Genomic DNA, 13,341 nt, shown 5'->3' with positions numbered 1-13,341 from the left:
ATGCCAATGGTGCAACATAAAAACATATAGCACAGTGAGGAAGGTTTGTGGTCCAGGATGAGAGTATAGTCAAAATTAGAAGTGGCGCCCCCCCTCCCCCCACAGTTGCGCAATACCAGCCGCATACGGGAAGCAGTGAGGCCAATTTATGCAGGCACTAGACTAATTTGCCTCTCTACCCAGTCCTCCCCAAAAGACTTGTGCTACACTAACAGTGTAGCGCAAGCCGGCGGGGACTCCTTGTCGGCCTAGGTCAGGATACAGCGTTGGCTCCCATATGTACCAATATAGCATTAATGTACTTCTTTTGCAAAAATAAAATGGCTTTCCATTTATTCTACACACGCTGACCTCACTGTCTTTATGAATGTTTAAACACACTGCTCAATTACTTTCACCTTGCTTCCTGGACAGACTTTAGGTCATGACACAGGAAGGAATTGTTGCTATCCAGAAGCACCCTGTGGTTAGTTTACAACCCCCCCCCCCCCCCCCAATATCCCTTTCTTCATATTCTAACTTGCTTACCTGTCCCTCTGTAAGGAGAAATGGTGACAATTCAGCGGAAACTATTTAGCCAAGAACCTTTTACACTGACAGAGCCTACAGAGGATGTCCATTGAGATCACTGCTATCTTGTACTACCAATCCCACTGTACAACTGTGCAACAAATGGGGGGGGGGGGGGAGGGGGTGGAAGAGGAAGTGAAGGTGGAACAATTTCAGCTCTGCATTTACATTTCAGCTTGAGCTATTGTGATTAGCTGTCAACAGGCGCTTTTTTTTATAACAGTAAGAAATAGGAAAATATGTGAAAAAGGCCCCTAAAGCTCCCTCTGCTGGCTGAATACAAAAATACATACCATTCATCTGTAATATTTCATAATTCCCTGATGAAAAAATGTGGTTTTATTTCCAATCTTCAACATCGTAATACAAGAAAAAAGATATGTACAAAATATTTATACATTCTCTTTAAGCAGTGACATCAGAGCAGTTAAACGGTTACACCAACAGATTAAGGTTATTTTTAATCGTTTTATAGAAGCACCTCCCGAGATTTCACCCGCCCAATGCAAAGTGCCTTCAGGTGCAATATGATGATGAGACAGATAATGTAATCAGTTTCATAAAAATAGAAGATCACTCTGCTTAACCGAGTATACTGAGCATGTTTGAGTATCAGCATGTTCTCTAGTTAATCATTGTTAGTGTATGCAGCTCTGCCCATTCTCCCCACTGTGTAGAACACTGCATACTTTTCCCTGCTATATACGGGAGCTGCTGGATGTAAGAGTTCTGTTTACATAGTCTATATTGTGTCCGCGCCTTTTCTTATGAGTGTAGGCAGATGCTTGGCAATCCAGTTTAGAGAATCGATAAACGCTGAGCAGTCTTTTATAATATCCGGATTAGGAACTGAACTAAAACAGAGAACAGTCTGGGCTATCCTGCCTCCGTCCTCTATGTTGGCCGTTAGTTACCACCCAGTCTAGCCGGTTATTGTTACATTCTATTCTGGCCTGACCATCAACAGTAAACGACATTTGTAAGTATTTGTAATACTGACAATAGAAGTCACTGTGCTGAGTTATTGGGTAAGTTTTAAAGGAAATATGAAATTTTAGTTTTGAAACTTTTTTTTTTTTTATATATACAATTTAATGCAGGTGTGAAGCTTAGATTTAGGGCTGGGAACCAATCACTTAAGCAAGCCATAGAGGATTAGATTTTCTTTGCTTCCACCACGATTTCCCCTGCAACACAGTCAGTTACTGTACTGATAACAACAGTTTTACCAGAGACCGGAAGTGTGGGGAAATCTGCAACACATAAATGCTTACAAAGGTTCTTACTTCCCCTATTATGCTAAAAAATATTTCTGTTTATGTTGCTGTTAGAGATTTTCCCTTGCTGTTTGGTGAAACCATTGTCACTGTGACAGTGAGGGGAAATCTCTATGAGGCCCCTTTCACACTTGTGCAACTTCAAAGTTGTGAGATTTTGCCGTGATTTTGACAAGACCGTCGTACAGTGGATCTGACTTTGCCCTGCGACTTGGAAGTCCAACTTCAATGAACAGGTATCCAACTTTGATCCCCAACAATACCAGGCACTGTGTCTGGTATGAATCTTTAGGGGAAACTTCTCCCTCCAAGAGCATACCAGGCCCTTCGGTCTGGCATGTATTTTAAGGGGAACCCCCACACTGAAAAAACAGCCTGGGGTCCCCCCAGCCTGGCAGGTCAGAAAAAGGGTGAGGCGAGCGAGCTCCTGCCCTCCTGAACCGTACCAGGCCGCATGCCTTCAACATGGGGTTTGAGTGCTTTGGGGCAAGGGGGCCCTGCGCCCTCCACCCCAAAGCACCTTGTCCCCATGTTGATGAGGACAAGGGCCTCTTTCTGACAACCCTTGGCCGTTGGTTACATGGTTGTCGGGGTCTGCGGGCAGGGAGCTTATCAGAATCTGGAAGCCGCCTTTAACAAGGGGGCCCCAGATACCAGCCCCCACCCTATGTGAATGAGTATGGGGTACATTCACCCTACCCATTCACCTAAAAAAAAAGTGTCAAAAATAAAACGCAGTACACAGGTTTTTAAAGTAATTAGGGCAGCTCAACTTCTCCCCTCTCCAGCTCTTCTCCTTCTCTTTTGTCTCCTCCGCTGAGGTCTTCTGCCTCTCCTGGTTCTACTCCCCCCTCTGGGGCTTCTCCACTGATATCTTCTAGCCCTCTCCAGTTCTTCTCCCTCTGTCCGCTGTCTTCTGCCTCTGCCAGGTCTTCTCCGCTGTCTTCACGTTCTTTTGCCCACTCTTCTCCTCTGTCTTCTTCCTCTGTTCTTCTTCCGATGTTGACTCAATGCTCTCGCCCGCTCTAATGCTGTGTGCGAGGTGTGCCACTACTTATATTGCCATGGGGCAGGGTCACCGTGTGACATCATTCAGAGGCCTGACTCTTATGACGTCACCACCTGGAGCATTAAGGGTGGAGACATCATAAGGGGCAGGCCTCCGGTGACCCTGCCCCATGCCAATATAAGTAGTGGCACACCGTGCACCCAGCATTAGAACGGGAGAAAGCATTGTGTCAATATCGGAAAAACAGAGGGAGAAGACGGCGGGGAAGTGCATTGGTCGTCGGTCTGCAGGCGGGGAGCTTATCCCGCCCACGGTGTGAAAGGGCCCTAATGGGGCTGTATATGGCTTTAAAATCCTGCCAGGTGTTCTAATCCTTCCCCATTCCATCCAAAAACTTAAAGTGAAGGAAAGATGAGTATGTGCAGCTGGGGGCATTAAACTAAACTGGATTATTTTCCTTGCATGGACAAAACAACCTGTGTACTGTGTGTTATTTTTGACACTTTTTTTTTCTTGTTAAAGGGGGCTTCCAGATTTCAATAAGCACCCCGACAACCAACGGCCAGGGTTGTCGGGAAGAGGCCCTTGGCCCCATCAACATGTGGGCAAGGTGCTTTGGGGTGGGGAGGGCACAGGGCCTCCCTGCCCCAAAGTACCCAACCCCATGTTGAGGGCATGCGGCCTGGTACGGTTCAGGGGCTGGCGCTTGCTCATCCCCAACCCCTTTCCTAAACCTGCTAGGCTGTGTGCTCGGATAAGGATTTGGTACGGATTTTGGGGGGGTAGTTCCCCTCAAAATCCATACCGGACCAAAGGGCCTGGTATGCTCTTGGAGGGTGAACCCATGCCGGTTATTTAAAAAAAAAAATTGGCGTGTTGAGTTCCCCTTCAAGATCATCAGAGCACAAGTCACATGCCAAAGTCGGATCAGTTAAGACTGCGATCCGACTTCAGTGATATTCAATGGGCTTAAGTAGGATCAAAGTCAGACCAAAGTAGTGCAGGGACTACTTTGAAGTCAGCACGACTTGAAGTCGTACTAATATGAACGGTAGTCATTGGAAATCATGGGGAAGGATTCGTCATGAAACTTTGCAGTCCCAAATCGTAGGACAAGTTGTGCAAGTGTGAAAGGGGCCTAAAGGAGCTGTGCATAGCTATAAAATCTTGCCAAGTGTTCTAATCCTTCCCCACTCCATCCAAAAACGTAAAGTGAAGGAAACATGAGTATGCGCAGCTGGGGGCATTTAAGTAAACTAGTTTCTTTTCCTTGCATGGATAAAACAGTTCTTTTGCGTTTAGGTTGGGTTCCCACCGAGGAGGGGGGTCCGGTGCATCCCCTTTCTGCATTTTAGCCGAATTTTTGGCTGAATTGGACCAAAAAGATGCACAGAGCTCCTGTGCAATTTGCATCGGAGCCGCCTTGGAGATGTATGAACCAACTCCATAGAGACCCGGTCACAGTCTCCTTTCATGCGAATTGAATACTGGGAACCCTGCATCCAATTCGTACTAGTGTGAACCCAGCCTTAAAGTCATTTTGAATGGTGGCTCTTAAGTTTTTAAATACTTTATTTTAAATCCTGTACTAAATATAGAGATTTGTTGATTGACCGCTAATAGGAGCACTCTGACTCATCTTCATTCAATCTCCCTGCTTATCGACGATCAACCATGTTTTTAGTGAATTCATACTTTAGTCACGGTTTTGAAGAATTTCAACGTTTTTTTTGTATTTTCCTTATTTATAAGTTTGCATAACAGCAAGTTTAGTTAACATAATTAGTTTAGGTATACAATTACACTAGAGCAGCCATTCTTAACCGGGGTTCCTGCAGAAGTTGCTATGGTTGATTAACCTCCCATCTGATGGTGTCTGGAGTCTACACCACTTGACAGAGTGAGCTGCATAACACCAATGATCTTTTTAGCTGTCTGTAAATGTAGAATTCTCAACACAACTTGGAACATTCTTCCCATTGGCCACCAGTGTAAGGGACATTTTTCCCATTGATCTTCAATGATTTGACTTCAGCAGGGGTTCCCCAAGACTTGAAAATATTTCAAGGGTTCCTCTGGGGTAAAAGGCTGAAGAAAGTTCAAACTAGAGGGATCAATCAATGCGTCGCTCTCTTGATAAATGTTAATAAATCTGCCACACTATGAGGTTGATTTACTAAAGGCAAACACACATTACTCTGTAAGGAAAGTTGCATTTTGAGACCAGGTTCACATATGTGCATCCGCGGTTCTCAGCATGGGGTCCAGTGCGTGTCTATCGGTTCAGGCGTGAATCAGGTTTGAATTTTTGTCTGATTTCGCACCTCAATGGGACCCAAACATGCACAGAACCCTTTTGGAATGTGGACCACGGCCACACCTGACCTGTGTGAACCGCCTTCATTGAGAGCCGGTCAAACTTGCATGTCATGTGAATTGGATGCAGAGAAACCCACATCCAATTTACACATATGTTAAGGAAATTTCCCCCCATGCTTAATGAATTAGGGGAAGCTCTGCTCACATTCATTATCCAATCATGTAGTTGGTTGAACTGGATGCACGTGTCTTTTTTTTTTTTTTTTTCCCACCAAACAAAAATGCGTTTAGTTTTTTCCTTGCATGTGATTGGTTACTTTACAAAGTAAGATTTCCCCTCATCTGCTAATACCTGGGGAAAATTCCTTTGCAAATGTGGCTTTTCTTGCACCGTGAACAGCCTACTTTTCTTTCATAGATCAACCTTAAAGGAGAAGTACAGCCAAAGCTCGTTTGACTGCACTTCTCCTTTGCTTCTCAGTGTTAGAAGCGCCGGGGGACAGACAAGGTAAGGTTTACAACGAAAAAGAAAAAATACTTCTCTTTTAATAGTTACTTTTATTTTCAATGAATCCGCTGACTCATTTGACTTGCATTGTGAAAAGGAACAGCCCAACCTCTGTGTAGCACTGGCAAATAGAAAGCAGAGTCTGAGAATGTAATGAGTACGCATGGCTGCTATATAATTACAACCTATGTTGAGGAAAATACGTTTCTTAAAACAATAAAGTACCTTGATAATAGTCTTGGAGTGAAGCTGGTCTCCTTTATATATACTATATATCTAAAAATTCCTGAGAAAAGTATACATTAACTTTGACCAGCCATGCTGAGTTTGCTCTTTGTATGCTAAAGACAATTGCTTGGACAGATGCAGATTAGCTGCCAGGAACCTGTTGACATTAGATCACATGATTTGTTGTATTTTCTTCCTGTCTACACCTGGGAATAATTTGCTCGTTCTGCTCTGCTGTGTGTTCACAATGTCTTATTCTCTTGAATTGGTGCTTGCTTTCTCTGGGTGACTCTCCTTTTCTTATGCACCTGCTGTATGCTTTCTTTCAGGAACAGCTGGAAAATGCCGCCAAGGAGTCGGGCAGTGTGAAGCCGGAGATGATCCTGCATGATTGTCAGGGGAAAGTAACAGAGGTGGAGCTCTGGCTTCAAAGAGTAAACCTGTCATTAGCAGAGAGCAAACAAGAGCCAGATATGCGGCAGAGTTTAGAACAGAAGCTTGTAGACTTTCAGGTAAGGCAAACCGCGGTCACCATTCAGTCTAACCTCTTCCACTCCGTGCCCAGCGCACTTGTCCTACCAGATGCAGAGTGTGCAATTTCACATGTAATGAATAATGAAGCATCAGAGGTGACTAGTCACCCTAGGCCTCAAAGCCTACCTCCGAAAGTTCATTCATTTCAGGTACACCGTGTCTGCCCAGTGGGCTTATTCTGATATGGACCTTGCTTTGTGCACTGGTCCAAATCATATGGTGGAGGGGGGGGGGGGGGGGGGGTTATAGTGTGGGGTTGTTTTCCAGGGGTTGGGCTTGGCCCCTTAGGTCCAGTGAAGGGTACTCTTAGGCCCCTTTCACACGGGGTGGATTCCGCTCAGCGGACTCTGCCAGCTCAGCAGATCACTTAGTTGATCCCCTCTAAGCTGGCAGATGACAGGTCCATCTCTGCTCACTGTGCAGGGACAGACTTGTCAGAGCTCTGCTGTCCTCTATGGGGAGATAAGATGAAAATGGACAGCCTGTCCGTTTTCATCTGATCTGATTCGCTGGTCGGATGGCAAACATATCGCCATCCGTCGGTTTTGAGCGGATCTTGTCGGATCGGATAGCAGGCAGGTGTCTCTGCTGACATCAGCCTGCCCATAAAGGTCAATGGGTGGCACACTCGGATTCGACTGAAAATGGACAGGCGGATCCGTGCAGGCCTATCATGTGAAAGGGGCCTTAAGGTGTTAGCATGCCAAGACGTTTTGGACAACTTCATACTTTGAACTGAACAAGTTTGGGGATGGCACCTTCCTGTACCAACATGACTGCACACCAGTGCACAATCAAGGTCCAAAAAAACAGAGATGAGTGAATTTGGGGTGGAGGAACTTGAGTGGCCTGCACAGAGTCCTGACCTCAACCCAATACAACCTTTGGGATGAATTGGAGCATAGACTGCGAGCCAGCCCTTCTTGCCCACATTGGTCCCTGAGCTCACAAATGCGCTTCTGGAAGAATGGTCAAATATTCCCATAGAAATGCTCGTAAACCTTCTCAGAAGAGTTGAAGCTGTTATAGCTGCAAAGAGTGGACCAACTCAATATTGAACCCTACTGACTAAGACTGGGATGCCATGAAAGTTCACGAATGTGTAAAGGCAGGTGTCCCAATACTTTTGACAATATTGTGTATATCGTGCAGGAGGGCATTGAACAGTGTCAGATGGACAGAGATTGGTGTCAGTAGTTATTTTTTTTATTTTTTTACAATTGTGTTGATTTTTTCCTTTTTACAATTTTTTTGGTATTTATTTTTTTTTAGTTTTTTTTTTTTTTTAAACAGACCCATTATGTCTCACTTTTGAGACAGAGAAAAGGACAGAGGACAGCGATTCCCCAGTCCCTTTCTATGCAGCCAGGCAGCAGAGGGAATCGGCATAGTATTATTATTATTAATATACAGGATTTATATAGCGCCAACAGTTTGCGCAATGTTTTACAACATGAGGGCAGACCGTACACTTACAATACAAATCAATACAGGAGGGACAAGAGGGCCCTGCTCGTTAGAGCTTATAATCTACAGGGTGATTAGGATGTGCCCAGGCACCCTATATGCGCACGCCTATGCATATATCCCAGGAGTATTTATAGGCATTTTTTTCCCTTTTGTCTGGGGGAGGGGAGGAGGGGTTTTCTTAGCTAAGCACACCTTCCTTCCTTCCTGCATGCCTGAGCTAAGGGTAGATGGTTCTTAGGAAGTAAATACTACCTCAGTGGTCTCCAAACTACTTCCAGATGTGACCATTTGCTTGTCTTTATCCAGCCCTCGGGCCACTATTTCTCCCACTTCTACAAGGGACTATTCCTCTGACTGACACCAACAATTAGCCATAATTACTAACACCAATGATACAAGGAACTTTTCCCACTGACAGCAGCAATGGGGCATAATTCCTGCCACTAACACCAATGACGGGGCATTATTCCATAGACTGACACCAACAATGGGGTGCTATGCCTCTTATTGACGCAAACAGTACACCACTGGCCATAGTCCGCCCCCCCCCCAAAGCATGAAGGGCAGTTAACTGGCCCTTTGTTTAGAAAATTTGGAGACCCAAATGTGCTACATGAATCATCTGCCCTTAATCAAGATAGGCATGGCTAGAAATGCTAAGGGCTGTTTTTCCAAGTGATTTCTCAACAAAATAAAGCATTGAGACATGGATGGTTGGGATTGCTGTGAATATTAAAAATGAATAAATACTGTTATAGAAACGTAGAAAAGTTATGACAGAAAAAAAGTCTAAGCCCCCGTACACATGGTCGGAAATTCCGACCACAAAATCCGTCGGATTTTTTCCAACGGATTTTGTCCGAAAATGATGTTGCATACACACTATCGGACAAAGTTGTTGGAAAATCCTAACGTTCGGAATGTTATGACGTTCGTTGGTTCCGACGGGACTACGTTAAGGCTAGTAGCCAATAGCTTTGCTCTCTTACTTCGTTTTTTGTTTTTTTCCTTAAAGTTTTTGAGTATAGATCTAGGTTTGTCCCATTCATGTTTGAAACCACTTACTGTTGACTGACTCACTACCTTTGCTGGAAGTTTATTCCAAGCTTTAACTACCCTTTCAGTAAAATAATTTCTAAGGTTAGTTTTGAACTTTCCTCCAGTTAGGTTGAGGTCATTTCCCCGTGTTCTTGATCTTGGTTTCATATTCAAAATGACTGCCCTCTTGAACCTTATTCACCCCCTTTGATGTACAGAATTTGAAGATTTCAATCCTGTTTCCCCCCTTTTTTTTTTATATGTTTTATCCTCCAGACCTTTTACTATTTTTGTTACCGGTCTCTAGACTCATTCTATCTTATCAGTTTGTAGTGCTCAGTAGTGATGGACGAACTTCCGACGGGACATTTCGCGAACGTGTCCGATCGTTCGCGAACCGTAACGTTTGCGGCGTGCCCCATTGACTTCAATGGGAGGTGAACTTTGCAAACCTACAGGTCAAATTTGCAGCCATAAAATAATTACTAGCTGTGCACACATAGTCCCACCACATGGCCAATGACATAACACATGTATGAGGTGAATCTGGGATCGACAACTACAAGCATTCTTTTTTTATATGTGAAATTGTGACAATTCAGGACTGTGGAGCGCATGAAGGCAATGGAGGAGAGGGAAGGTCAGGGTAGGCAAAGAAGAGGGTGCATGAGATGATCACCAGCAGCGTGACATAGAGCAATGACACCTGCACCGTGATAGAGTGATCAAATAACAAGCACCGTGATAGAGAGCACTGACATCAGCAGAGTGACATACGGCAATGACACCTGCACCGTGATGGAGTGATCTGACACCAGAACCGTGATAGAGAGCACTGACATCAGCAGCGTGACATAAAGCACTGACATCAGCAGCGTGACATAAAGCACTGACACCAGCACCGTGATATACAGCACTGACACCAGCACCGTGATATACAGCACTGACACCTGCACCGTAAGCAGCCCCAGGAGTAAGTCACCATAGCACAGGGATGGTGGGAGCCCCTCATAATGAGCATAGCACAGGGATGGTGGGATCCCCTCATAATAATCAGCCCCAGGAGGAAGTCTGCATAGCACAGGGATGGTGGGAGCCCCTCATAATAAGCAGCCCCAGGAGGAAGTCAGCATAGCACAGGGATGGTGGGAGCCCCTCATAATGAGCATAGCACAGGGATGGTGGGAGCCCCTCATAATGAGCATAGCAAAGGGATGGTGGGAGCCCCTCATAATGAGCATAGCACAGGGATGGTGGGAGCCCCTCATAATAAGCATAGCACAGGGATGGTGGGAGCCCCTCATAATGAGCATAGCCCAGGGATGGTGGGAGCCCCTCATTATAAGCAGCCCCAGGAGGAAGTCAGCATAGCACAGGGATGGTGGGAGCCCCTCGTAATAAGCAGCCCCAGGAGGAAGTCAGCATAGCACAGGGATGGTGGGAGCCCCTCATAATAAGCAGCCCCAGGAGGAAGTCAGGACAGCACAGGGATGGTGGGAGCCCCTCATAATGAGCATAGCACAGGGATGGTGGGAGCCCCTCATAATAAGCAGCCCCAGGAGGAAGTCATCACAACACAGGAATGGTGAACTTTACAAACCTACAGGTCATATTTGCAGCCACAAAATAATTACTAGCTGTGCACACATAGTCCCACCACATGGCCAATGACATAACACATGTATGAGGTGAATCTGGGATCGACAACTACAAGTCAGCATAGCACAGGGATGGTGGAAGACCCTTATAATGAGCATAGCACAGGGATGGTGGGAGCCCCTCATAATATGTACAGCAGAGGGTGCAGAAGAGTAAGGCTGAGTGAGCCACTCAACCAATTCTGGTGCTTCCTTTGACGTAATCGCACGCACCTTCTGCAATTTCCCACTTTGGCTCAAGCCTGTTGCTCCTGCCCTACCCCTACCACCCCTGCGGAAGGGCCTGCCTCTTCCTCTGCCTGTCATTTTTTAAATGACCCTGTGACAAAACTCTCTACAGAAGTGCAGTATGTATGTGGAAGAAGGTATATAACACCCCGCTTCAATCTATTGTTTTTGGGGGCCACTGGTCTATCACACCAGTTACAATACTTTTTTTTTTTGGATTGCGTTTGTCACTCTTTGTAGTATCACTGCAGAACCCGCTCAGCAGTCACAATGCTGGACAGTGGAAACGCACTATACTATGCTTTCTATATGTGCAAGTATTTTATACATGTATTACACAACTATATACTGCACACCAAATAGTACACCTATACCAGTCCTTAAGGACCTTTGTGGAACTAGTAGGTTGTGATTAGCAGACTGTACCTTACTCAACCCTATATACTGTAGTACACTATACCTTACCAGTCCTTAGAAGGACCTTTGTAGAACTAGTAGGTTGTGATTAGCAGACTGTACCTCAGTCCCTATACTGATAAAATACTGCTGCAGAATAGGGCAGCAGTCAGCAGTAGTGCACCTCAACCCTATATATTGTGGACCCATACCAGTCCTTAAGGATTAGCAGACCGTACCTCACTCAACCCTATATACTCTAGTACGCTATACCTTACCAGTCCTTATAAGGACCTTTGTGGAACTAGTAGGTTGTGATTAGCAGACTGTACCTCAGTCCCTATACTGATAAAATACCCATTGACAACGTCAGGTATGACGAAACGCGCCTGGGAAGGCACGCAGTGACGCCATCACGTTGTAGGAGAGGAGGACGGGCTCCTGAATGCCTGCCGGCTTTTTATGTTCTTTCTATGCATGCTGTATTTATTCGATTCTCATGTAAGTGCGCTACTTTTTACTTTAATAAATCCTCCAAACAGTATCACACTATGTTGGTTCCCTCTTTTTCCCTCGAGCTACTGATAGTATTTTTTGGGATCGTGGATTAAGATGTGCTTATAAGAGTGCTGTTGTTCATTTCGGTGAGCTGATCTACTAAAAAGAGGAATATTCTGACGCGATTGATGATATAGTCATAACGCTCTAACCAAAGTTCCATCTGGTAAGCGCTCTCACTATATGGTGACGGGCACTTTTGCGCATCTGAGTGTGTTCAACCACCGTGGTGTTTCCATTTAGGACCGCAACTGTTGATCATTTATGGACTCCTTTATGAACTTTTTGAGGATGAATCCTTATTAATTGTTACTTTTTATTTAGAAGTTTTGAATATATCAACTATTCACATTTCACATATATAAAAAATAATCATTTTTTTAGGGGTGTTTATTTATAGGTTACTTTTATGTTGGCGCAGCTTTTTGTATTTTCTCATTGCTGTTAGGTGTTTGTATCACATTTATTGCTGCTGCCTTCCTTATAGATTGTTAGTAGTTTGTGTTTGTTTTTTCTTCACCCAAGCGCAGTTTATTTTTCCCTTTATGCACTGATAAAATACTGCTGCAGAATAGGGCAGCAGTCAGCAGTAGTGCACCTCAACCCTATATATTGTGGACCTATACCAGTCCTTAAGGATTAGCAGACTGTACCTCACTCAACCCTATATACTCTAGTACGCTATACCTTACCAGTCCTTAGAAGGACCTTTGTGGAACTAGTAGGTTGCGATTAGCAGACTGTACCTCAGTCCCTATATTCATAAAGGACTACTGCAGCAGAAGGGCAGCAGTCAAGTATAATATTCTTTCTATATTTGGAAGAAAGAATATTATACGTGTACAACCCTATTACCATACCAGTCCTGAAAAAGACCTTTGTGGATCTAATAGTAAGAGCTACTGATTAAACTGACTGTCCCTCACTGCCACACACAGCTTCCTGTCTGTTCCTATTTAAACTGACAAAACACAGGCTGCTGCAACAATAACTTGAATAGCACTCAAAACTATATCCTGTACTACTACACCATACCAGTCCTGAAAAGGACTTTTGTGGACCTACTAGTAACAGCTAATGATTAAACTGACTGTCCCTCTCTGCAACACACAGCGTCCTATCTGTCCCTCTCTCAGCACTGACAAAAGACAATCTGCTGCAACAATGACTTGAATAGCAGTGCCTCAAACCTATATCCTGAACTACACCTATACCATACCAGTCCTTAAAAGAACTTTTGTGGACCTAATAGCTAGCGATTTGGGTCACTGCAGTCTCTCCCTGCTCCACACAGCAACTTCTCCCTCTAGTGACAGTAGAAAGAATGTAAAATGGCCGCCGGATCGGGTCTATTTATAAGTTAGGGGGAATGTCCAAGTGTCCATGTGCTGTAATGTCTCAATTGGCTGTCCTGTACCCCATGATGGATGTGTCATCATAGCTCAAAGTTCTTTTACATAGTAAACACGTAAGTCCGCCGGGCGAACAGTGGCAATAGTCCGCTGATCGAGCAGACCGCGAACAGCTGAAATTCGCCACGAACCGACC

General features: G+C 44.8%; 1 protein-coding gene across 4 annotated transcripts in view; it reads left to right on the top strand.

The window, feature by feature from the left end:
* Positions 1–13,341, top strand: part of SYNE2 (spectrin repeat containing nuclear envelope protein 2) — a 529,925-nt gene that overhangs the window by 341,334 nt on the left and 175,250 nt on the right. For all 4 annotated transcript variants that reach the window (XM_077464352.1, XM_077464354.1, XM_077464353.1 and 1 more), the window contains one exon: positions 6,241–6,423. In XM_077464352.1, coding sequence (XP_077320478.1) covers positions 6,241–6,423 — 183 coding nt within the window. The remainder of the gene's footprint in view (positions 1–6,240; positions 6,424–13,341) is intronic.

This window comes from Lithobates pipiens, unplaced genomic scaffold (genome assembly GCF_037356315.1).
Source record: "Lithobates pipiens isolate NorthernLeopardFrog02 unplaced genomic scaffold, aLitPip1_a1.2 Scaffold_30, whole genome shotgun sequence".
Classification (NCBI taxonomy): Eukaryota; Metazoa; Chordata; class Amphibia; order Anura; family Ranidae; genus Lithobates; species Lithobates pipiens.
Note: the sequence above shows the minus strand (reverse complement) of the source record. Positions and strands in the feature narration are given on the sequence as shown.